General features: G+C 44.3%; 1 protein-coding gene across 2 annotated transcripts; it reads left to right on the top strand.

Moving 5' to 3' along the window:
* Positions 1–853: 853 nt before the first annotated feature.
* LOC142378204 (uncharacterized) lies at positions 854–23,154 on the top strand. 2 transcript variants are annotated; one of them, XM_075462463.1, is made up of 14 exons: positions 854–2,408; positions 9,836–9,924; positions 12,729–12,839; positions 13,114–13,206; positions 13,288–13,392; positions 14,015–14,158; positions 15,282–15,360; positions 15,523–15,730; positions 15,878–17,672; positions 17,766–17,939; positions 19,244–19,417; positions 19,529–19,690; positions 20,435–20,481; positions 20,608–23,154. In XM_075462463.1, the coding sequence occupies exons 3-14, from the start codon at positions 12,772–12,774 to the stop codon at positions 21,138–21,140; spliced, it is 3,582 nt and encodes a 1,193-aa protein (XP_075318578.1). In that variant the 5' UTR covers positions 854–2,408; positions 9,836–9,924; positions 12,729–12,771; the 3' UTR covers positions 21,141–23,154. The 2 variants fall into 2 exon arrangements, with proteins under 2 accessions (XP_075318578.1, XP_075318579.1); XM_075462464.1 differs by lacking the exon at positions 854–2,408 and having other exon boundaries at positions 7,169–9,924; positions 12,710–12,839.
* The last annotated feature ends 3,672 nt before the right edge of the window (positions 23,155–26,826 follow it).

Below are 26,826 nucleotides of genomic sequence, written 5' to 3'. Positions count from 1 at the left end.
GATAAAACAACACATTTCTGATGAGTTTGTTACTGAAACACGTCTTTATTATCAGAGCACAAGATCCACTGACACATGGAGAGGAGGATGTGAGCTGCTGTGCAGATGAATGATGTGTTTCCTCTGCAGAAGAAGGTAGAAAGTGTGTGTGAGCTGATGTGAGTTCAGCAGCATGGATCAGAGTGAGGACACTGAAACCTCTCTGTGTGGGGAACATGAGAGCCAGAGCAAAGCTCAGAGGTGAGGTCACCATCTCTAACTGTCCATGACTCTCCTCCATGTCCCAGCTCAGCGCTCACATCACCAAACCACCTTTAGGGATCCTGGTTGTGTTAGTTGGTGTTTATCAGGTGTTTGATCATCATCATCATTAAAAAGGACTGTTCTGTCAGTGGTAGAAGTGAATTGCGTGGATACCTCACATATTTCCAGTCAGCGGGCTGAGGACGGAGGTCCTGAACAGAAGTTGAGAGTCTCCTGTCACATATAAACTTTGAATGAGGTCTCTGTGATGTTGTATGGCTGAGTTATGAGGCCTCCAAAACAAGGCAGTTTTTGGCATTTTTGGTTTGTTAAGTGCTTTTCAATCGATTTTCCCATTCATAAGACAAGTCTGCTGAAGACAGCATTTTCATTTTAATCAAGGTTCTGTTTAAAACACAGCTTTTATATGCCATAAATTTTCTCGTATTTGAGGCGTGGTTTACGAATGCCTAGAGCCGTTTATTGGGCGCTACGAATGTCTATCAAATGGCGTCTGGTTCTTCCCATGCTGCTTTGCGCGCAATTCATAGCCAATTGTATCCCTTATACCAGATGACGTATGTAGAGCGACAGAAATTCGACGAGGAAGAAGAAAACGCTTTACTGTGCATGAGAAGACTTTGGCGTTTAACGATTATTGTCGTTTGTGCAAAGTTAATATGAGGGTAGAAGGAATATACGGTCATTCTGCAGACTGTTGGATTAACACTCTACAAGCTTCGGTGTCACGCATAGACGTCGTCATCGTCTTGCTGCCCCCCGCCCCCCGTTCTGTGATTGGTTCCCTAACTCAGGCAAAAATAAGGGCGGTGGTTTCCAGGCTGCCTTTGCAGTGTGAATGAAATCGCACGCAAAGCAGCATGGGAATTCCCAGGCTAGGGCTCAGAGGCAATTTGTGATAAATTTGTGAGGCACAGCTCAATAAGTGTGACTTTGTGTGAAAGAAGACAAAAATGCCTACGTTTTGAAGTGAAAATTGTCCAGATCGGGCAGATATTTCGGACATGAGAGATATTTGTTCGAGGAATTGGTGCAGTATCAAATTGAGAGTTAGAAGCAGAGTGGGAGAGACATCTCAGCTGAGATGTAGTCTTCCTAAAACGTAAACTGCCGTTCTTTCAAAGCTGTATAATGTATCAACAAACCCTTTGGTTCAGTTAAAGCCGAGAGTCTCCTGTCACATATAAACTTTGAATGAGGTCTGTGTTATGGTTTATAGCTGAGTAAAAAGGCCTCTAAAATAGGCCATTTAAAATTGGCCCATAGGCCAAAATGGGCTCGTTAAGTGCTTTTCAATGCATTTTCCCATCCACAATTTTCCCACTTTTTCCCATTTTGCCGGAATCCCTTTCGACTAATGAGAGCCAAACATCAATGCACACCGTTCGAGGTCATTGCGCACGCAGCGGTGTGCTTTTTATGCCGGTCGGACCATCGCTGCTAGACTAGTAGCGAACCGAAATTCATGACGGAAACGGAAGAATAACAGTCCAGCACAGCAGTAATATGTGTGTGTAATGCCTTTGGCATCAGCACCCATAATAACCAGTAACACTTGGTTTTATTGATTTGTCTGAATATGTGAAAACCCTCATTCAAAGAGCTCGATGGACCGGCAGCAGAGTAACCGGGTCACCTGCAGGTCTCGGTTCCACCTCCAGATGCTGAAAACTAGTTCCCGACGTACTGCGCTCGTGCTACGGCGTTACCCCGGGAAGTTTGAAGCCAAAACTTAGTTTCTACAGCTTTTTTTTAAGAATATGAAAGCAAACTGAAAACTTTGTTCATTTAATATTTCACAGCCTGTTCTTTTCTTTTGAAGTTGAATCTGAAAGTTTTCTTCTTTTAGCCAAAGTATATGTGCCTCTACTTAAAAAGAGGTTCTGTGTACTTTAGCAGCCTCTGAAGGAGAGTCAGAAACCATCAGTCATACCTGAACACACCTGTTCTAACGCACAGACAGCAGAGAAATGTTTTCAGATCAGTTTGTTGTTCATTAACATGGAGGTGTGTTCTAACATGAACTCAACCTTCCCGTCCTGCCTCCGTCAGAGGTGGAGCTCTGACTGGTTCCAGGAAACAGCTCACCTGTGTCTCAGTCCGTGGAGCGGAGAGACTTCTTCTTTTTCAACTCTGAACAAAGTGTAAGTTCAAACTTTCCTGTTTGTTTCTGCTCTGTAATGTTGGAGAACATGTTCACTTCTTATTTCAGAACAAACTTTGATCAGTTTGTGTTTGAAGACAAATCTACACGATGATCAGCTTATTGATTAACTGGTGTGGTGGAAATTTTAGTAAGGCACAGAGTCGGTTATTCTCTACTGAGGAGATTAGCTTTTAATAATATCTTGAAAGACAGAAACTGTTCTGGTACAGAGCTGCTCTGACCACTGAGACAAAAACTATTCGGTTATAATGCACATTGCTGCGTCAACGCTCCTCGGGTGGAGGTGAGCGTTCTTATCTATTATCTTATCTTGCCAACCTTTCATCCCTAACTGGAGTTAAGGTTCCCCAGACACGGCTGTAAAAACAGCTTCACCCCCCCTAAAGTACAGCTTTATCATTTTAACGCGGGGCAGAGAATCAGAGCCAATCAGAGGAGCCGCTGATCTTTCTACAGCCCAAATGATGGAGAGGAGGATGTGAGTTGCTGTGCAGATGAATGATGTGTGTTTCCTCTGCAGAAGAAGGTAGAAAGTGTGTGTGAGCTGCTGTGAGTTCAGCAGCATGGATCAGAGTGAGGACACTGAAACCTCTCTGTGTGGGGAACATGAGAGCCAGAGCAAAGCTCAGAGGTGAGGTGACCATCTCTCACTGTCCATGACTCTCCTCCATGTCCCAGCTCAGCGCTCACATCACCAAACCACCTTTAGGGCCATGTCAGACCAGAGCGGCAAAGCGTGGTGGAACGGAAGCGATTTTCACCGGCGGAGGCGAAAATACATGGAAACAGATCTGTCCTTGCACACCGACGCAGCGGTAGTCGGGCGGTAGCGGCGCGGGAGACGCCTCCGTCCCGCGCTGCTTTTGGAAAATAGAACTCGAGCGGAATTTGGACGGCAGCGGCCGGCGGTGTCCCGTTGAAATGAATGGGGAATGCAGACAGGGCTGGAGCGGAACTACCGCGGCCGCGGACTGTCCGGTGTGAAAAGCCAAGTAGAACACACCGCCTGATAACCGGTGTTAAGACTGCCCTCGTCTCGCTGCCGCCACGCCACGCTCTAGTCTGAAATCGGCCTTACGGATCCTGGTTGTGTTAGTTGGTGTTTATCAGGTGTTTGATCATCATCATCATCATCATTAAAAAGGACTGTTCTGTCAGTGGTAGAAGTGAATTGCGTGGATACCTCACATATTTCCAGTCAGAGGCTGAGGACGGAGGTCCTGAACAGAAGTTGAGTCTCCTTAAGCTGAAATTTAACCAGCAAGAAACTAACTTTAACCACCGACTATGATGCTGTGAAGACGGGATAGAAACTGGGAAACTTTACGCATCACATATGATCTGTACATAGATTGAATGAAAATGTTTCCTGCTAACATACAAATTCATCATGTGATGGTGCTTTTATAGCAATGTGTGTGCAGTCGATAGCTTCGATCACAAAACCGGTTCTCGCTTCAACTTGAGCTTTAATGTTGGCCTGTTCAACTGCATTGTGGGAATTTGATATACGTGGCTGAGATGCAGATAATTCTGTCCCACACGCTGGCTCGGCTCATGGTAGACTGGCACAGTCCCAATTGGTTGGCCAGCTCCCTCTGGAATGCCCCGGTTGCTATAGGAACCCCAGTGTGCAAATCACCTATGAGCACAGGCAGCGCATGGCTCCTCGCTGTGTTGCGCTCCAACGCCGGCCACAGCTCTGCGCACAGTTCCAGGAGGATTGTCCTCGGGAACCTAAAACGGCTAATGAGCCAGTCGCCATCATGTGCCAGCAAATCCTCTCTGTCTCTGAACACACGCTCTCTTCGAATGCCCCATTTGCAAAGTCTTCTAATACCAAAGCAGCCATTGTTTTTAATGCATTGGAAATCCTCTGCTTCTTCTCCGACATCAGTCCTCTGTGTCTGCAGGCTGCCGTCATTCTGAAACTCTTCAAACCATAAAAGTCTTAAAGCGATCAAAGGTCAGCTGCTGTAGCTTTATATGACTTTAACATCATCAATAATTAACCCGAGTACATTCTGAGTGAACCTGAAAACAAGCAAGTCTCTTTGTGTGGACTCTGTACCTTTTATTTAAATGAGGTTCAGGAATCAGTTTGTCTGTTTCTGGTCTTCTACATCCAATCAGAACACGCGGCTGCAGCTGCTCCAATCACCTTTAATGCCAGCACATGTGACCAGTTTGTCTCTGATATCATAACTGGATCAACACTGATGCTGATCTTTTAATAAACATTATTGATTTGTGTTCAGTCTGTAATGAAGGAAACGGTCTCTTCGTTGGTGGGGATTTGTCTCCCCCTGGCGGTCAGAAGATGAACTGCATGATGTCAGTTTGATGAACACAGACAACATGGCGCAACTCTTCCATTGGCGAACCACCAGGTGCACTGCTGTCCTTGTCCTGTATCACTATAGGCAGAACTTTGTCAACCACTTGTGTAGTACCTGGGTCCTGTGGCCCTGTGCAGGTCACTGTTGGAGGTACCACATACTCCTCGTCATGTGTCAGATCTGGTATCAGAACTGGGAGATCTTCATCATGTCTGCTGAACAGTTGATCCACGTGTCGCCTGATCACTTTACCATTTCCCAGCAACACTGTATAGGAAACTGGTCCTGTGATCTTCTGTATCAGTCCTGGTATCCATTTAGGTCCACATCCATAGTTTTTGGTATAGACAGGATCTCCTGCCACCAAGTTGCGTTCTTTGGCATGCTTGTCATGGTAAGCTTTTTGGTTAGCTTGTTTAGATTCCACCTTTTGTTTGAAGTCTGGGTGTATGAGATCAAGTGTACACCTCAACTTTCTGCCCATCATCATCTCAGCAGGTGATAGACCAGTTGTTGACTGTGGAGTGATGCGATAGCTAAACAAAGCCCTGTTTAACTTGATCTCCAATGTCTCACCGGTGCTCTTTTTTATGAGATCTTTGAAGGTTTGTACAGCTCTTTCAGCCAAGCCGTTAGATGAGGGGTGGTACGGTGCTGATGTGACATGTGTGATTCCATTTCGTGTCATAAACTCTTTGGTTTGTTCACTGACAAAATACTGTGCATTGTCAGACACGATCATCTCTGGAATGCCATGTGTGCTGAAACTGTTTCTCAGACAGTTTATTGTGGTTACTGATGTAGCTGAGGTCACCGGGTATACCTCTAACCACTTTGAGTGCGCATCTACAATCACCAAGAACATTTTACTCATAAAAGGACCTGCATAATCTATGTGGAGTCTTCTCCACGGCTTCTCAGGCCACTCCCAGGGGTGGAGTGGTGCACAGGCAGGTGCCTTTCTGTTTTCTTGGCATGTGGTGCATGACTTTACCTTGTTTTCAATGTCAGTGTCCATGTGCGGCCACCACATGTAACCTCTTGCCAGGCCTTTCATGCGGCTCATTCCCGGGTGTGACTGATGTAGCTGTTCCATCATAGGAGCTCGTCCCCTCTCTAGTATCACCACGCGGGTTCCCCACAGCACACAGCCATCCTGTACACTCAGCTCAGGTTGTCTCTGTCTATAAGGCATAAAGTCTCTTTCACAGTTATATGGCCATCCTCTCAGGACATACTCACGCACCCTGGCGAGTATGGGATCCTTAGTTGTCCATTTCTGAAGCTGTTCTGATGTTGTTAATGGACTCTGCTCCTGGTCCAACATTAACACATGTTCCTCTGGTATTGGACCACTGGGTTTCACTGAAAGTGGGAGGCGGCTAAGAGCATATGCATTCCCATTGTCTTTACCAGCTCTGTAGACAATAACATACTCATCCGCTCTTAACAACACAGCCCATCTCATTATCCTTTGTGATGCCATCTGCGGCACAGCTTTCATCTCATGGAATAAACTTAATAATGGCTTATGATCAATTAAAATCACAAACTAGCTACTTAAAGAACAAAGAAATTGTTTTATTTATATCAAAATCACAAATCTTCACTTTTACACTAAATTCTGCTATATTCTAAAATAAATTGTTTTAGGTATGCAAAGTCTTAAAGGGATATGCCACCCCCAGGCCAAATTAAGTGTATCCCCGCATTCCCGAGACATAAATAAGTGTGTGGGAGCGTTTTCCTGGCGACCCAGGCATTGTCCGAATCTCACAGCACTGACCACTGCTTGGTTGCGCGTAATACATACATGCTAGCGTCGCCAGCGTCGCCACTCGAAATATTTCGCCCAACGTGAATTAATTTACTTGATTTACCTTCTAATTACTGTGTGAGTGGTGTACTTTCACATCGAGTGCAAATGACTGTGTAAATCTACACGGAAGGCGCGGTTTGCTCATGTCGGTTTGGGGACTAGTTTCCAGTGCGGAAAATACAGCCGAAGCACACTCCCCCACTCCCGCTTTCCTCAAACAAACCAGCGTGAAGCAGCCGGGGGGGGGGGGGGGGGGATTCCCAAAGACGTAGCGGGGAGTGTGCTTCGGCTGTATTTTCCGCACTGGAAACTAGTCCCCAAACCGACATGAGCAAACCGCGCCTTCCGTGTAGATTTACACAGTCATTTGCACTCGATGTGAAAGTACACCACTCACACAGTAATTAGAAGGTAAATCAAGTAAATGAATTCACGTTGGGCGAAATATTTCGAGTGGCGACGCTGGCGACGCTAGCATGTATGTATTACGCGCAACCAAGCAGTGGTCAGTGCTGTGAGATTCGGACAATGCCTGGGTCGCCAGGAAAACGCTCCCACACACTTATTTATGTCTCGGGAATGCGGGGATACACTTAATTTGGCCTGGGGGTGGCATATCCCTTTAACAAACAACATTTTTTTATGAGTGTTGTTGTAAGTGTTTGTGGCAGATTTTGATCCTTGATGACTGATATTGGGGGCTCCCATTTAAAGCACAGCCATTTTCACAGTCATGATGGATGACAGAGTTCCATTCAGAGCCAACGTGTTCCTGGTCTTTGTTTTATTGAGCCCCACCATGGAAAAAACTCTCTCTGCATCAGCATTTCAGTGCGGCAGAACTAATACCAGTTTGGCAATTGTAGATAGCCTTGGGAATCTGCTCATACCAGTCACCTTTGAAAAAGATTAAAGGTAGGGTAGGAGATCCTGGATTTTGAGTCCAGCGAAGCTGCATTTTGAAAATACACAGGTAAAAAGTCCCAACCCCTTTCTTCACTTTCCCCCCGAAGGCACGCCTCTAGAGTACATGAACGAGCACGAGCACGAAGGTGCACGAGCGCTGTTCTGACAGCAAGCATCGATCGTTGCCGTATTTAGTATTTAGTATATGATAACTATATGTTTAATAATGCTAGGTGCTAGCCAAGCTGGTTCTAGTTTAGCTTCTGGACGCGTAATTTGTTCACGGAGCAGGGTACGCGCACAGGGGGAAGGAGGGGGAGGGAGGAGCAGATTAAAGTTTGATAGACGCATCAGAATCCAATCATTGTTAACGGTCCGTTCAGTATGATTGGATACTGTTTTTCCTAGATTGTACGTTCTAGAGGCCACTAAAACTTTTCATATTTGTGTCAAAACTTTTAATTAATTGGTTGCAATGGGGGTGTGAAGAGTATTTCAAGCAATATGTAAAAAAATGTTCCAGAAAAAGAACCCCTACCCCACCTTTAACCACGGAAGCCTAATTACACTCCTACATATTTTTCATTAAGTTGCTCATGTCAAAGGGTGTGTGCTGAATATTTAGGCCTACTACTCCAACGAACACTTTAATCGGGTATTGGTCTTTTACAAGGAGTAGGAAAACTATAGTAACTAATAAAAGATTAAAATAAATGAAGATATGACTTGCTGATGATCCTGACAGTTCTCTTCCACCTACAGCTCGTCTACAACTTCTGCACGTGTGCTTGCAGCTGAAAGCTATTTCAGACCTCACCCGGCAACAAGAAATTCTGTTTTCTGATTGGCTGAGAAATTCTATTTTGTGATTTGCCGATGGGTTGCTAAATCAAGACAGCTGTACCAGAGCTATAGTTCTGAGCTGTACGAGCACACAGTAACCTGCCATTGACTCGTTTATAGTATAGGCCATTAGAATTTCTGTGTGACGAAGTTGATCATTTCTCAGCGTGAGAAATGGCATGTGTGGCGTGTGAACTTGTTGAAATGCGTGTGTTTCACGCTCATTGCGTGAGACTTGAGAGCCCTGTGCATTAGTAAAGGTGTTTGTGTTATATTTGCCAACATGATACTGAGTTGTATCTGGACGCTAAGATCTGCGCATGCTCCAGAAACAAAACAGCGATACGTCACAAAACTATTTTATTTAATGGCTGAACAGTTTGACTTTGTAAAACATACCTTCAAATTGTACTTTTCTTATAAAGCTTTGGGGAAAAAAGCCACTCTGGTCTGGTGAGATTGGGGACTGTTTTCTGGTTGTTTCTACTGTTTTCTCTCATTGTTCTGTGATGTGTTATCATTCAGAAAAATGAGCTCAGCATCATCAAACCTCCTTTTGATGGATGGAATGAAAACTCCAATGCTTCCTTCCATGAGGAGATAATGAAGGAAGAAGCATTGAGAGGCTTCAGCCAGCTCTCATCACGGCTGCTGCTTTGCAGGTTATTTCACTCACTGAGGAACTTTCCTAAACAGAAATGAGCAGCTGGAACGGATCAAACAGGTGTTCACACTGACTGCATCCTTTCTACAGAGTCTCCTCCGACTCACGGATCCACCTCCACACCTTCAGCACCACATTCACTGAAGAACCTCTTTGTGCTGCTTTGGTTTCTGCTCAGACGCTTCCTCTGTTCCTCTGTAGAAGAAGGAGTTTAGCTGTGGTTGGGAGAACATCTGGGAGTGATTCAAACACTCTTTGGAGAAGGAAAGACATGATTATCATGAGACAAATGAAACATTTGACCAATACTTTTTGCTATGCAGGCACATGTAAATATTAATGTGCTCTCTCTGAACTTCTATGTAATGAAAGGAAATAACACGATGAAATACTTGTGAGGCTTGGCGTTTCCGTTTCTATGAGGCAGGTGAAGTCCTTTCCACTGTTATCAGATGCTGGCTCAGCTCCACCTTTCTGTGGGGAACTTGCTTTCTGTAAATGAAATTAAACTAAATATCTACAGTCTATGCCTGGAACACGTTTTTGATGAGTGTTTTTGTATTCAAGAGTACAGGATGTGACTTTGAATCATAAAAGCTGTTCTTGAAATATAGAATAAGTGTTTAAAACACACACACAGCCAGCTGCCACTTCCTCACAGTCAGCGCTTTGCTCTCATCATCCCATGAATGAATAAATAGAGTCAGGTTTCCATGACGTCACCAAGTAGGATTTTTAATCAAACAAGATCACGTTGTTGACATTTTAACAGCTTGAGTTTGAAGAAGCCTGAACTTGAGTCCAACCCCTTTTTTTTCTCATTTCCCCAACAGACCCGTTTAACTTTCACTTTCCTGCTCGTGGCGCAGTTGGTTTTCTGTGTCGCGCGGCTGTTTCTCTCCGGGTGAACCTCCCTGTGCAGGTAACATAAAGTGTTTTTAATGTCTCACTGTTGACAGCAGCTCACTTACCAGAGCAGCAGAAGTCTGCGGCTTTATTGTTGTTAACAGACTCCAAGTTTAAAGCGAACGTTTGAGCAGGCTCGCGGTCACCAAATCCTCCATTTTGTGTCAGAAGCTGTGGAACAGGCGGCAGATTAATGTTGGAGTTCTGTTCTTAGACGTTATGTGTTCATATTCTGGATGTTTCTAAATGATCTCTCTAACTGGACTGAATAACGGAGTCAGATGAAGCTTCTCCATCTTGTCAGAGAGGTCTGTTACTTTAGATTCACGCAGAACAGCAACACGCATGCTGTTTATCACATTCTGGGAATAACTGGCCAGTTATACTCGGTCGCGTGTCAGTCCAGCCTCTGAGATGAAGGTGAAGAAGATAAATATGAAGTGTTTCCAGAGCTCGGGGCCCGTTCTGCTGGAGACCCTGCGGGGCTCCGGCCCTCCGAGCCCAGCGCTGCCACTTTACCTGGGACCGAAACCAACAACTGAACATTTCTCCGGCTTGTTCTGGGGCTTCCAATCAAAGAATCGGGCTAACACTAAATTGGTGACCAACACTTAAACACACAGTCGTTTTTAAGGTGTATCTCTATTTTATGATGACTGAATCGGTCTGTGAAGGATGCGGAAATGAGCCGCTGGATGCGGAGCCGCTGGATGCGGAGCCGCTGGATGCGGAGCCGCTGGATGCGGAGCCGCTGGATGCGGAGCCGCTGGATGCGGAGCCGCTGGATGCGGAGCCGCTGGATGCGGAGCCGCTGGATGCGGAGCCGCTGGATGCGGAGCCGCTGGATGCGGAGCCGCTGGATGCGGAGCCGCTGGATGCGGAGCCGCTGGATGCGGAGCCGCTGGATGCGGCCTGAGCGCAGCCGGTGTTCAGTCGATTTCTGCTACTTGTCGAGAATTGCTACTTTGTGGTTTTGCGCATGCGCCGAGCCGATTTTCTAAGTTTCGTTTTCACGCCCATCATGTTTTGCTACCCTGCGTCTGATTGTTTTCTGTTTTGGAAGACATGCAAAGTAATAAAACACTTATCGTATTAACAAGCAGTTAGCTTAACATGCACAAATGGGGTGTCATTCACCATTTGATTTTTGTATTTGGGACACTTCTGTCTTTATTTAGGTGACTCTGCTCCATCATTGTGAATGAATGCATTGAGAAGGGGGAGCATTATTTGACAGCGTGTTATTGGACTATCAAAATATGCTACCCTCTTAAATAAATCAATTTCATTACTCAACTCAACTCAAACTTTATTTATACATTTAAAAAAACAACCGAGATTGACCAAAGTGCTGTACAGGATAAAAGCTGCATTAAAGGTAAAAGTGAATAATGCAACCGTTCCAAGCAGTTAAAATCAATAGATACTAAAACACAGTGCAATAGAATATAATAAAATAAGTTCAAATAAAATACTTTAAAATAAAGATATAAAACAAATCAAGGTTATCAGCCAAGAGTCTACTTAAATATGATTAAAAGCCAGGGAGAAAAAGTGTGTTTTCAAGGAGGATTTAAAAGCCTCAAAAGATCCTACAGATCGAATGTGCCAGGGAAGGTTATTTCAGAGCCGAGGGGCCGCTGCCCCAAAGGCTCGGTCACCTTTGGTTTTGAGTTTTGCTTTAGGGGGGGGCAGTAGGAGCTGATTCCAGGATCTCGGTGATCTGGCGGGGGAGTGGATAGGAAGGAGCTCGGTCAAATATTGAGGGGCTAAGCTTTAAAAACAAACAATAAAATTTTAAAATCTATTCTAAAAGCAACTGGGAGCCAATGCAGCGAAGCTAAGACTGTGTAAGAAGTGTAAGACTAATTACACTTTTTATAATTACACACGAGAGACAAAAACACTTACTTTATGACTTTATTTGATATACAGAGGTAGAAAACCATAAAGTAGGGTAGCTTGAACCGATAGACACGCCTATTGGTTTTTGCGGCGGCAGCATTTCTCGACGAAGTAGCACAAATCGACAGAACACCGGACAGCCGCTGGAGAGCAGCTGTGACTCTTTATCTTCACTGCAGGACTCCTGCGGAGACACTTACATGGCACTGACTCACAGGGCCGAATCTATACCCTCTTTGGAATAATTGAATCCAGATTTGACTATTGCGGTTTTCACACAGCACCCAATCTATTATGAAAAGCATGCGAACTAAGTAGTGAAATGGCCCTTTATGGTGCGTGAATCGGAAGCAAACCTCAGCGTCACAGCCAACGGAAATGACTGCAACCTTCCTTTTGGTATCAAATTCTTCATGTGCAGCCCACACTTTAATGGACAAAACAACGCTTCAGTTCATATGAAAACAGAAGTTTATTTTAAATCTCAAAGATATTTTATCCCCAGATTAACACATTCTCTGCTTTCACATGATTAGTTATATTTCACTTCTCTGCATAAACTCGGTTCACTTTTGTTATGTTGTCCAAGAGAGAAAGAACTTTATACGTCAGCAGCAGTGTGTTGCTGATGAGAAAGGCCCTGGCTCTGTGAGTCATCCATCTGCAGATTAAGGATGAATAATTCAGATTCTCAAGTTAAATTTGAACAGGAAACAAGTGCAGAGTAAATACTTGATAAGAAGAGTAATTTATTAGATTATTGAACGGATTAGGCCTTTACTAACGGGAACATAAAGACGTCCTGGTCGCTGCGACGGAGCTCAGGTTGGACTCAACTGCAACTGTGTTTAGAGGAATAATGATTCATTGTCGTCACATCTTCTGCGAATCTGCAGGTATCTGTCTCCTCTGCAGAAGAAGGTAGAACGTGTGTGTGAGCTGATGTGAGTTCAGCAGCATGGATCAGAGTGAGGACACTGAAACCTCTCTGTGTGGGGAACATGAGAGCCAGAGCAAAGCTCAGAGGTGAGGTGACCATCTCTAAGGCTACGGCTACACGAAAACGAAACGAGGTTTTTTTTTAAAACGGGTACGAAAACGATTTCGACCACACAGGGGGGCTTCTCTGTCGTTTTGGGGTAGTGGGAACGCCGGCTCCGTGTGGCCGCGACAGCCAAACGATAAGAAAAAGTATCGTTTACAGTGATAAACGTTTCCGTGTAGCCGTAGCCTAACTGTCCATGACTCTCCTCCATGTCCCAGCTCAGCGCTCACAGCACCAAACCACCTTTATTCACAGGAAGGGACAGAGACCTGGACCCAGGAGGGGGTCCTCACAGAGCCACTTGCAGAGGGATCACCCACTTTTCAGCTTACAGGCCTCGAACGCAGAGTAAGTTAGCATCAGGTCATTGATTTAGAGGTTATTAAGTATATCATGCATGCAGGCTGAAAATTGTTTTTTTCCCATCAGGATCCACCAGGAACCAGAACCAGAACCCAGCTGTGTGTCCTTTAAGAGCGACTGGTCAAAGGAATTCTTCATTGATTTCCATGCTGATGTTCCATCAGCCCAGCAGTGAGTAGCTGTCAGTATTCAGAGGCTGCATCATGTTTCAGATGATAACCAGTTTCCAGCTGAATTACTTGAGACTTGGATCAGTTGTTGACGTCTCTGATGAGACTAATTAGCTGCATCATGTGTGTGATGTGATGTTTTAGTTCAGTCCTGCAGCTCTTTGTGAAAACAAAGGGAGAATATTGCTGAATATCTGCCCACTGATGTGGCTTCTTCACAGGATGCTGATTATGCAGTGAACAGGGCGGCTGATGCAGAAATATTATGTTTTTACTGATCTGATGAAAAACACTTAGAGCCAATTAACATTTGGCATCAATGGAGTGTGAAGAATCTCAGTTTTCCAACAGGACGTCACATGTGCAGCCACTTCTATACAGCAGGAAGCTGTGCAGGAAGCAGCTGAGGGTCGCTGGTGATTGGTCTGAATCTGAGGGTTAAAAGCCTCAGAGTGTGTGTGTTTATCAGCATTGAGCTCTGTAAGATCACAGAGCTGCCACCAGGGGGAGCTGTAACATTGTTCCACAGCAGCCACACTGACTCTCTGACAGGCCGTCTCACTGCAGACTCAAACACTATCACTGATACTTTAGTTTGAAGAAAACAAGTGTTTTTCTGTCAGGATCCATCAGAGACCCGGACCTGGACCTGGAGCTGGACCTGGACCTGGACCTGGACCTGGACCCAGTTGTGTATCCATGAAGAGTGACCGGTCGATGGGTCGTCCTATTGAATTCCAATCAGCCCAACATCCATCCCCTCAGAGGTGAGCTGAGTGTAAATGCTGTAACAGAGTAAAATGAGTCAGTTTGAACAGTTTTTACTCCAACGTGTGTTTAATGTGAGCTCAGCTCTGTTTCACATCCATTTCTATGTTCATATGTGAAGCGGTGTGTGTTGGATGTTTTCCACCAACACTGATGGAGGTGGTACAAATCTAAGGCCTGGTATAGTCTTGTGGTCTAGGAGTAGAATGAGAGTCTATTTCATAGAGCTGACTGTTCCTTGGGAGGAATTAGTAGCAGAAGCATATGAAAGGAAAAAGCTTAGGTATGTGGAGTTGGGGGCAGAAGCAGAGCAGTGAGGATGGAAGGTTAGAATATGTCCAGTGGAAGTAGGATGTAGAGGATTTGTTGCAAAGTCTGTTGTCTCATTGTTGAGGGAGCTGGGTGTAAGTGGACAGAGTGCGAGGGAAATAGTGAAGGGAGTGTCAGATGAGGCAGTAAAGTCCAGTCAGTGGATTTGGATTAGAAGAAGCAATAGCAGCTGGGGGCCCAGCAGGGGGAGCACTTAGGGTAAACAGACTTTTGGAAGAAACAAAGAAGAAGTTCCACATATTTAAGTGGAGGGTGTGGCCCATGTGAGCCTTTTGAAACCAGGCGGCCATTTTAGGTGAGTTGGCCTGTATGGCTTTGTTTTTGCTGGCATTTTTAGTGATTGTAGGACTGTTTAGGTGAGTTTGTCTGCTGAATCTGCTAGTGTGTCTTGTCCTGCCTCCACCTCTGGCAGCCTTTATACTTTCATTACCCCATACCCGAACCAGGGTTTGCATCCCCTTCCTACTTATCTTTACCTCTTCGTGGGCCCAACTCGACGAAACACTGATGAAAGGAGGTTCCCACCTGATGACCCCAATGATATGTTGGTCAGCACTGCTCTGTATTATAGGGAATTATTCACTGAGTCTGGTCCATTTTTTTTTCTTTAGCACAAGTTTCTTGTGTTTACCTTACATTGATGTCTCTGGGATTTCCAGTGAACACCAGGTTGTCCAGGGAGTCCTCTGACCCACTGCTCACATCCACACATCCCTTCATGGACCTTCACCTTGTGTTGCTCTCTGTGTGGACAGACACAATGTGAGCTCATTCTTCATGATTCCTCCACAGAGTGGACCAGCAGAGCTCAGAGGGTCCCAGCGGTCCGTCTGCCCAGCAGCATCAAACACAGCTGGACTCCATATTTATGGTCTGTACATGAGCAACAACTACTTTTCCATCTGTTCTGCTCACAGCCATCTCCATGCTGCACTCTGTAGACCAGTGGGTTGTCAGTGTGTCCAACATGGATCTGATGTTTGGCTCCATGGTTTCAGTCTGATGGGCTCATTCATATAGTTTTCTGTTCCAGCTGCTGGAGGACAACATGCTCACTTTTGTGAAGGAGGAGCTGAAGAAGATGCAGAAGGTTCTGAGTCCAGATTACCCAGAATGCTTAGAGGGTCAGAGGGAGGGTGAGGATGAAGAGCAGAGGAGCAGCAGAGAGGCATTAGTGAAGATCACAGTTCACTTTCTGAGGAGAATGAAGCAGGAGGAGCTGGCTGACCGTCTGCAGAGCGGTAAGAGGATTCCTCTAAAGGTTTAACCTGCTGGATAAATGACACATTTACTGATGTCTCAGCACACAGAGCAGCAGATGTTCAGATACTCATTCTGTACAGGGTTGAAATGTCTGTTTACTGATGTTATTTCTTGTCTTCATTTAGAACTCGTTGCTGCAGTTTGTGGGCGTAAAGTTAAATGCGCTCTGAAGAAGAAGTTCCAGTGTGTGTTTGAGGGGATTCCTAAAGCAGGAAAGCCAACCCTTCTGAATCAGATCTACACAGAGCTCTACATCACAGAGGGAGGGAGCGGAGAGGTCAATGATGAACATGAGGTCAGACAGATTGAAGCAGCATCCAGGAAAGCAGGCAGAGCAGAAACATCCATCAGACAGGAAGACATCTTTAAAGGCCCACCTGGAAGAGATGAACCAATCAGAACAGTGCTGACAAAGGGAGTGGCTGGCATTGGGAAAACAGTCTTAACACAGAAGTTCACTCTGGACTGGGCTGAAGGCAAAGCCAACCAGGACATCCACTTCATGTTTCCATTCACTTTCAGAGAGCTGAATGTGCTGAAAGAGAGAAAGTTCAGCTTGGTGGAGCTTGTTCATCACTTCTTTACTGAGACCAAAGCAGCAGGAATCTGCAGCTTTGAAGAGTTCCAGGTTGTGTTCATCTTTGATGGTCTGGATGAGTGTCGACTTCCTCTGGACTTCCACAGCAAGGAGCCCCTGGCTGATGCTACAGAGCCCACCTCAGTGGATGTGCTGCTGACAAACCTCATCAGGGGGGAGCTGCTTCCCTCTGCTCGCCTCTGGATAACCACACGACCTGCAGCAGCCAATCAGATCCCTGCTGGCTGTGTTGGCATGGTGACAGAGGTCAGAGGGTTCACTGACCCTCAGAAGGAGGAGTACTTCAGGAAGAGGTTCAGAGATTCAGAGCAGGCCAGCAGGATCATCTCCCACATCCAGACGTCCCGAAGCCTCCACATCATGTGCCACATCCCGGTCTTCTGCTGGATCACTGCTACAGTTCTGGAGGATGTGTTGGACACCAGAGAGGGAGCAGAGCTGCCCAGCACCCTGACTGAGATGTACATCCACTTCCTGGTGGTTCAGGCCAAAGTGAAGAAGCTCAAGTATGATGGAGGAGCTGCGACAGATCCACACTGGAGTCCAGAGAGCAGGAAGATGATTGAGTCTCTGGGAAAACTGGCTTTTGAGCAGCTGCAGAAAGGAAACCTGATCTTCTATGAATCAGACCTGACAGAGTGTGGCATCGATATCTCAGCAGCCTCAGTGTACTCAGGAGTGTTCACACAGATCTTTAGAGAGGAGAGAGGGCTGTACCAGGAGAAGGTGTTCTGCTTCATCCATCTGAGTGTTCAGGAGTTTCTGGCTGCTCTTCATGTCCATCTGACCTTCATCAACTCTGGACTCAACCTGATGGGAGAGCAACCAAACAGGTTTATATCATTCAAAGACAAAAAAGACCTAAAACATCTCCATCAGAGTGCTGTGGACAAGGCCTTAGAGAGTCCAAACGGACACCTGGACCTGTTCCTGCGCTTCCTCCTGGGTCTTTCCCTGCAGACCAATCAGAGGCTCCTACGAGGCCTGCTGACACAGACAGGAAGTAGCTCACAGACCAATCAGGAAACAGTCGATTACATCAAGAAGAAGATCAGTGAGGATCTGTCTGCAGAGAGAAGCATCAATCTGTTCCACTGTCTGAATGAACTGAATGATCGTTCTCTGGTGGAGCAGATCCAACAGGCCCTGAGTTCAGGAAGTCTCTCCTCAGATAAACTGTCTCCTGCTCAGTGGTCAGCTCTGGTCTTCATCTTACTGTCATCAGGAAAACATCTGGATGAGTTTGAGCTGAAGAAATACTCTGCTTCAGAGGAGGCTCTTCTGAGGCTGCTGCCAGTGGTCAAAGCCTCCAACAAAGCTGTGTGAGTACAGATATAGAGGGATGTGTATGAATATCCTGCTGCTGTTTCTATGGGAGAGAAAGTCCCAGATTTATCTCATTATTCCCTCCTCAGACTGAGCGGCTGTAACCTCTCAGAGGGAAGCTGTGCAGCTCTGTCCTCAGCTCTCAGCTCCCAGTCCTCCAGCCTGACACAACTGGACCTGAGTAACAACGACCTGCAGGATTCAGGAGTGAAGCAGCTGTCTGATGGACTGAAGAGTCCAAACTGTGACCTGAAAGCTCTCAGGTCAGGATTCTCTGCTGTTTCAGCTTCATACAGTCTCTGTGATGCAGTAACATCTGTTACTTTTTCAGAGATGTTTAAAATCACAAAGTAAAATATCTCCAGATCTGTGTCACTTTCCTCTGATCTAGTCTGCACACACACACACACACACACACACACACACACACACACATATGAACTCTGGCTGAAACATTTATTTATAACCTTTGAAATAGACATAAAAACAACTATTTTCAGGTTAAATCAGTCGCTGCAGCTCTGAAGATGCCGTCTACAGATGCTGGCCTGATGCCCAGATGTTTGATAATCATGAGGGGAAATAATTTCCTGTTATCCTTTGAAAACAAGCTCAGTTAAGCCAGTTTAGGACATAAACTAACATGTTATGATGAAAAACCAGCTTTGATTTGTGAACAATATGAGATAATCATTCATTTTCAGACAGCAGCATTCAAGAATCACTTCAAGCACGACTGTTTTCAGCCTCTGTGCCTCAACACCTCTGACAGGAAGCTGTAATACAGCAACAGTCAAAGGTTTGGACACACCCACTGATTCAAAATGAATGAGGAGGTCAGTCCAAACTCTGAAGTGGTCCCTGCGATAAACAGAAATAAAGTTCAGTCCTTTGTGCAACTGACAAGAAGAAGACGAGTGTTGGGTGAAATAAAGATGTTCCACCTTGTGTTTCTTCTCCTGGTTGAAACCCGGCCGTCGTCCTTCTCCTTGATGTTCCTGTTGTTTGGATCCAGGTGCTGCAGAGACTCTTGTTCCTTCTCTCAGTTCAGACTGCAGTTCTGTCAACTCATGTGGGGAATGCTGCCACCTGCTGCTGTAGTTAGGAACTGCACCTCACATCGGTGCATCCTCTCTACAGATCAGCTGCACTAAAATGACACAAAACAGTCGCAGCAAAGTAACAGATTACATGTCACACACTGACAGGAAGAGATTCACAGATGTGCAAAACACATTTCACATGTAAAAATGGATCCACAACCTTTTAGATGCCACTCTGCATGTGTTTTTGTTTCATGTTAAAGCATCAATCTGCACATATTAATCTGTAATATTATATTAATATTAACTCTTAAGTAGAAGCTAGAAAGATACTCTGCCCGTCCATAAAAAGTCTCTCTCTAATATGCTGTTTATCATCAAATGCAGCAAATAGGAGCTAAAAGTGAGGAAGATATCTTGGTTTCTCAGAGCAACTTAATGTGATGTTTCCCAGGATTGTCTCCAAGATGACATTAAATGTGACTAAGTTTTGACACTAATGTTATTTAATATTCCCTCCTCAGACTGAGCGGCTGTAACCTCTCACAGGGAAGCTGTGCAGCTCTGTCCTCAGCTCTCAGCTCCCAGTCCTCCAGCCTGACACAACTGGACCTGAGTAACAACGACCTGCAGGATTCAGGAGTGAAGCAGCTGTCTGATGGACTGAAGAGTCCAAACTGTGAGCTGGAAGCTCTCAGGTCAGGATTCTCTGCTGTTTCAGCTTCATACAGTCTCTGTGATGCAGTAACATCTGTTATTATGTTATTATTATCTGTTATAACAGCAGTTGTGTTGCTCTGTGTCTGCAGCCTGTCAGGCTGTCTGATCACAGAGGAAGGCTGTGCTTCTCTGGCTGAAGCTGTGACCTCCAACCCCTCCCATCTGAGAGAGCTGGACCTGAGCTACAACCATCCAGGAGCCTCAGGAGGGAAGCTGCTGAGGGCTGCACTGAAGGATCCACACAAACTCAGGTATGGAGAGGCCTGCTGCAGCCTCACAGTGTCTGACAGAGGAGGAAGAGCAGGGAACATGTTCTCTGTGCTGCACTCAGCCCTGTGCTTCTGCTTCCTGCTGAGTGTTACATGAACAATCACACATGTAGGAGCCTGTTTCCTTTGCTCAGCAGAAACACTGGTTGGACAGAAACAGCAGGTGTTTGAGCTCTCCAAGGAGAACATCTGCAGGAACAACAGTGAGAAGTGTCTGTTGGTCAGAGTTGATTCAGTTTGGTCTGAGGGGTATTACTAGATGTTTGTTACCTGGATTTAAATGGGATGATTTTGTGAAGGATAGAAAGGAAATGTTCATTATACAACTGCAATAGTGCCTGTGGTTCAAAGTGGGCTGAGGACGCAGAATTAAAGGCGTTGCAAAATGTAAATGCAGAGTCAGCATTGGAAATGTGAGAGTCTAAGGTGTGACCTTTGGAGTGTGTAGCCTCTTTCACTGACTGAGGTTAAAAGAGTGGATCAGATCTAAAAGCTTTAGGGCCGACAGAAGGTTGCAGCTCTGGCTCAGATCAGGAGCAGATGGCTGAAAGAAGCAGTTTGTTGGTGTCAGTGCTGATCAGACAGCTTTCATTCTAGTGTCCAGATGCTCCATTCCAGTGGATGTGTCCAGATGTTGGACTGTTCCTTTCTCAGTGTAGAACAGTGTGTGTGAGAGCCATGTAATGTCCATGTTTGATGCTGCTCTGACCCCCCTCCTCCTTTCAGGGTGGAGCCTGCTGGAGAACGATGGCTGACACCAGGGCTGAGGAAGTGTGAGTGTGTTCTTCATCTGATTCATGACATCCAGCCATCTTCACACTGTCACATCACTCATTGATCAAAGTGAACAGATGATGGATCAATAACTGCAGCTGGACTGTGTTTGTTCTCTCCATCAGATTCCTGCCAACTCACAATCGACACAAACACAGTGAACAGAAACCTGAAACTGTCTGACAACAACAGGAAGGTGACATGGGAGGAGGAGGTTCAGCCATATCCTGATCATCCAGACAGGTTTCATGTCTGGTGGCATCAGCTGCTGTGTAGAAATGTTCTGACTGGTCGCTGTTACTGGGAGGTCGAGTGGAGAGGAGACGTTTCTATATCAGTGAGTTACAGAGGAATCGGGAGAGGAGGCAGTGAGTGTGTGTTTGGATTGAATGATCAGTCCTGGAGTCTGTTCTGCTCTGATGGAGGTAAATACTCTGTTTATCACAATAACAGAGAAACATCCATCTCCTCCTCCTCCTCCTCTGTCTGTAACAGAGCAGCAGTGTATGTGGACCGTCCTGCTGGCACTCTGTCCTTCTACAGAGTCTCCTCTGACACACTGATCCACCTCCACACCTTCAGCACCACATTCACTGAAGAACCTCTGCATCCTGGATTTGGGTTCTGGTCACCTGGTTCCTGGTTGTCTCTGTGCTGAGTACACAGAGTGTCCTCCTGTCAGAGAATCCCTGCTGAACAGATAGTTCAGTCTGTTCATGTCTGTCTCTTTCACTCAGAAACACCTTTTCAGATTCATGGACTCAGTCAGTTTCTGTTTGAAACTCTTCTGAATGATTCCCTGGAAACTTCTTCCTCTTCCGGTCCTTTAAAGATGGAAGCTGCCATTCTTCCAGGATGTTGTTTTTCTGTGTGTTTCCAGTCAAAGCTTCACACTGAGTATCAGCAGGTTGTGTTTCTCTGCAGCTCACTTCAGCTGAGCCCATTCAGCTGATGTCAGCTGCAGTTAGTTTGCTGCACATGTGACAAACTGTGACATCAGAGAGGAATCACTGAGCTGCATCAGCCCAGATGGATTCCAACCTGCTGACAGATCTTCACTGATTCTGCTGCAATGAGCAGAAGTCTGGTGAGCAGCCGGGGTTCATCCTGATGTTTCTTCACTTTCACTTCCTGTTAGATGATGAAAGGACACCTGGGCTGGAGCTGCTTTCTGATGGCAGAATGTTGCTGAATGTTGCTGTTGAACGCTCACACAGAGGACTGAAATGATCCTTTACAAACAACATTTGCATGAGCATGAGGGACTGCCCACAGAGTTTAAAGGAGGCGCTGCCACACTCCTCACTTTAGATCACCTCTTCCTCCCGGCTGCAGAGGGAGAGGAGAAGAGCCCAGCAGCATCCTTTCTTTAACTCAGAGCAGCTTTTTGTCCCCCAGCAGCCACCGTCCTGTTTCTACACACTTTAACAGTCCACAACATCTGCTTTGGATTGAAAGTTCCTGATGTTCAGCATCAGAATCCTGCCAGTGTTTCACTGTTAGTCTGTTTGGCTCATTCTGTCTTTATTCTGACTTTCTGACATTTTCACCTGGTGAATTATTGATTGAATTATAGATTTTTCATCTCAGAAATGGGAATTTTTGCTTCATTATTCATCACAATGTTCATTTTTCATGTTTTTATCTGATAATTTTATTCATTAAACTTAGTTTAAACTTAGTCATATTCATTTATTGAAGATCTGTTATCATTCATTATATCAACCGTTCTGTTATTAGCTATATTTTTAAATGCTTCCTCTTAGAGGAAAGTTTATCCATGTTTGTTAGCTTTTATTAGTTTACTCAAATTATCTCATTAACGCTTCACTAAGAGGAAAACTTAGTCATATTCAAATGGTTTATTAGGACCTATTATCACTGTATAAACCTTAATATTTCCTCTCAGAATAAAGTTTTTTACCCAAGTCCCCTTTAATTTATGGACCATTGAACGGCTTCTTAAATGCTCCCTCTTAGGGCGTATTCAGACCAGGAAAGTCCGATAGTTCACTGGCTTTGGTCCGAACCTTTTTTTTTTAATTTTGGTTCGGTTCGCTTTCAGACTGTACATTTCAGTAAACGGACCAAAATATGTCAACAAAGCCACGCGCCCTGAAGTCGTTCGGCTGTTGGTCAGAATAAACACGCGCAACACAAAGTGCTAAGTTCAAAAGTGAATGTAGTCATGGACGCTTTCCGTGCCGTTATTGCTTTTAATATAATCAAAACTATATGTTTTTTCAACGTTTTTCTATTTTCACAACTGTGTAATTACTATGCTGCTGTACAAGTAATTTATCAACAACGACGACAAAGGGCAAGGCGGCCCACGTTTGTCCCTTACTAATTTTCGGTCTAGAAATATTATTTTCGGTCTTTCGTTAGCTTTACCACAGCCGGTCTAGTAATTAGAAGAACGGCGCTCTGTTCTGTTACCTAGCAGCAGACAAACGACGGATGCTCCTGAGGTACAAAAAGCAAAAAGTCTGGGATTAGGTCCGGTCTGCTTTCACACCTCCAAAAGATCCGCACCAAATTAATGTTTTTATTTACCTGTATTTCTGTGTTGTATTTTTTTATGTTTTTATGTAAAGCACATTGAGTTGCCTGTGGTATGAAATGCGCTATATAAATAAAGATTGATTGATTAAAGTTCAAAGTTGGTGAAATTTTGTCTCAGATCTTTTCTCTCATTTTTACTCTTTATCTCAGTCGTGTTTTTTACTTTTTATTGGAAAATATTGAGTATTTATCTCAATATATTTAGGTATTACATTTTTATCTTAGAATATTTGACATTTTTTGCTTTTATTATAAAAATCTGAGTTTTTAAGGCAACAGTAAGAATGAATATTTAATGTTGGACAAACAGGACATCAGCAGGTTGACTGATGTTTCTGTAAAATCACTGATACGTTCACTAACTCAACTATATCATCATTCACACATGAATTCAGGACGCTGCTTTTACACAATGTAGTTTTCCCAGAAAACATCCTGGTGGAACCTGGATTGCCTGTGTGGAGTCCCGTCAGGTCAGTAGGTCCTTCAATGTGGCCCAGGATGGATTTGTGTTCACACTGTTCTGAGAATGTGGACACAAGTGTCACAGAGCACCTCTGAATGTGGTCTGAGCCATCGGATCTGAATGCGTTCACACCTGTATTTAGTGCTGTCCACCTGTGATCGGATCAGCCGGGACTTATATCAGCAGCAGGTGTGTACAGCCTCTGTGTTTATTACAGCCACATCATGCAGTTTGTGGTTTCACCACCAGAGGGCGACATAAAACATGCATTAAAGGGGAAGTTCGGTTTTTTTAAACCTGGACCTTATTTCTGGCATGAAATACGTTCATCTACTCACCGATAACAGTTTTGGTGAAAGTCGGCGTCCTTCGGAGGAATGAATGAATGAACGCGACAATTCATTGGTCTTAAAGTATTGGTGAAATAAAGACAGATAATGCCTTATTTAGAGGCTGTATTGTCTCTGCCCTGTTCTCTCCTGTTATATGGATATACGCAGATCTAAGTGATCTAAATAGCATCCTGTTATTGGTGAATAGATGAATGTATTTTATGCCAGAAATAAGGTCCAGGTTTAAAAAGAAAAAACGAACTTCCCCCTTAACGTTATATCGTAAAAAGAATGTATTTCAGCCCCAAACGTGATGTTTTCTAACCCTAACCCAGAGATTTTTCCTGAACTTGTTTTGTTTCTTGAAAGAAATGCTTGAAAATTAATTTTTGTCTGCTGTTGAAATGTTAAGTAGTCATTCTTTTTGCTGCAGCTCTTTTTAGTTTTAAATTCACAGAGAATAATAAATACTAAATGAATGAAGAATAAAATCAGATGAAATATGAACAAGTTGGACCTTCATGTAGAAACACGTCCGCATCCAGTTTAAACATTTCTCAGCCTTTGTTTTCCACCTGTTTGTGGGAGTCTCCATCCTCTGTGATGTTAAATAACTCAGTGTGCATAAATACATCATTCTTAGATTAAACCTTCTTATCAGCAGGAATCTTGTGTCGGCCTCCTAAATGTACAGTTCATCCTATGTATTCCACATACAACAGAAAATGAATCCTCCCATAGAAAGTAATGAATTCCTTCCCATAAACGTATTGTCATGCAACTCCAAAACATATTTGTGGTTTGGTTCCACGTGCTTACACAATCTCCAACCTGCCTTTTGGTTCAGTAGAAATAAATGTGTATTTTTTAATAAATGTGCCTCTCTCCTAGCCTAGAAATCTAGACGCCCCTAGTGGCCGCAAATTTGCTCCGGGGCTAGTCTAGTCACTTGTGGTCGCTTTGCAACGTTCCAAATCAAAACTTGATCGAGCCAATCAAATCGTGAGGAGCGGGGTCGGAGGCCGGGCTACCTAGTGACGACAGAGGTGCTACGTTTCAGTGTGTAGTTCCAGAGTACGATGGAGTATTGCTTTCACTTAATAATAAAAAATTCACCACGCTATCTCATAATTACGAGATAACTATCTCATAATTACGAGATAAGATCTCAAAATTACGAGATAGTATCTCATAATTACGAGATAAGATCTCAAAATTATGAGATAAGATCTCAAAATTACGAGATAATTATCTCATAATTATGAGATAATTATCTCAAAATTACGAGATAAGATCTCATGAGATGATATGTCCGCTAATAGACTCAGCACAGCAGCTTTAGTTCGACTAGTGTCTGACTGATTTGCAAGTTGTATTGTAATCTGTAGGTGACCAGTGAAGTGTGTAGTGAGTTTGGTGACACTACACTGTATCCTAGTGAAGTTATTGAATATCTATTGATTATTTTTTGTAATGTGTCTCTTCGGTTGCACTTTGTAGACGGTCCCTGCTCGCTGCTCTCACAGCCGGCTGCACAGAAACACTAATGTTATTGGTGTGGCTCCGAGGATGGCTCGTTTTGATGAAAGTTGTAGCTCCTTGTCTGTCTTACTACGGTTGAAAATATGCGTTTTTTGTGTTTTAACAACGTCTCACTTCTGAGTTATTGATCCCGGAAGTCCGAATCTGCCAATATCTTTCCAACTTTACCGAACTAATCTTCAATAGAACCCGAACAGTGTACTGACTAACTACTAAGCCAGCCTGGATGCATTTCAAATGCATGAATCTGTAGCCATGCAACACACCATATTGGTTTAGTTGCTCTTGCACGAAGAGCGCAACTTCCAGCAGGTCAGATTGGGCTTTCCTCCTGTACAACCCCAACGATTTCAGTCGCCTTCGTAGCGTTGACATGCTTATTTTAATCCCATCCATCCTGAGAAATGCTAATATTTCCCAATGCCTCATGCCAAGAAGGAAATAAAAACAAATTCCACGAGAGACGTCCATTATTGTCTTGCAAATCAGTCAGACACTAGTCGAACTAGTGTCTGACTTTTTGAAATTACGAGATCTTATCTCGTAATTATGAGATAATTATCTCATAATTATAAGATACTATCTCGTAATTTTGAGATCTTATCTCGTAATTATGAGATAGCGTGGTGAATTTTTTATTTTTAAGTGAATGCAATACTCCATCGTACCAGAGAGAGGTAAAAAAAAAAAGTTCCATTAGCTAGCTCTCTTTAGCTTTATAGGGAAACGAAGTAAACTTACATCTGAGAGCAATCCCCAGTCAATTGCGAGCATGATGTACCGAATACAGCGGGCCGCTCTTCGTCTCAGAGCTGACAAAACTCTCCGGTAAGGAATTTGAACGGTCAAATTCCGTTGAGTGGACGAGGGTAGTCAAAACGACAAAACCGGAAGTGCGTTGCTCACTGCGGCTAGCTTTAGCAGCGCCGAATTCGTGGGAACAAAATTGTAAATAGCCGGTATTTTGTGTCCATAAGTACCATAAAAGTCCATAGGACTGAGGTATATTTGTCTAGGAAGCAAGACCATTTTCCTTACTTGTTTGTGCCTATAAATTCAGATCAGATATCAATTTTAGGCAATATCTCTTTTGTCCACCAGATGGCACTGAACTAGTTAAGTGTCAAACTTGGGAAGCAAAGGGGAGACTCAATTGCAGAGAGAGGCAGACAAGGGAAATATTCAAGCATGGCTATGATAAACTTAACTATGGCAATGTTAAAACTTAGCACTCCTTTGTTTAATATAAAATCTAAGAAAATACACAGGCTTGATATTTGAGGCAACTTGGGGAGAGAGAGAGAGAGAGAGAGAGAGAGAGAGAGAGAGAGAGAGAGAGAGAGAGAGAGAGAGAGAGAGAATATATCACTTGTACTGGAATTTGCTGCGTCTCTCTTTTAATGCAGCAAAGCTGTCAATAACTCTCTCATTGAAATCGG

This window comes from Odontesthes bonariensis, chromosome 4 (assembly GCF_027942865.1).
Source record: "Odontesthes bonariensis isolate fOdoBon6 chromosome 4, fOdoBon6.hap1, whole genome shotgun sequence".
NCBI classification, from domain to species: Eukaryota; Metazoa; Chordata; class Actinopteri; order Atheriniformes; family Atherinopsidae; genus Odontesthes; species Odontesthes bonariensis.
This window is presented reverse-complemented; position numbering and strand designations above follow the sequence as displayed.

Coding starts and splice junctions, on each gene's coding strand:
- LOC142378204 (XM_075462463.1), top strand. CDS start 12,772: ATGGATCAGAGTGAGGACACTGAAACCTCTCTGTGTGGGGAACATGAG. Junction 13,393..14,014: donor GATGTTCCATCAGCCCAGCA/GTGAGTAGCTGT, acceptor TTTTTCTGTCAG/GATCCATCAGAGACCCGGAC. Junction 15,731..15,877: donor GGCTGACCGTCTGCAGAGCG/GTAAGAGGATTC, acceptor GTCTTCATTTAG/AACTCGTTGCTGCAGTTTGT.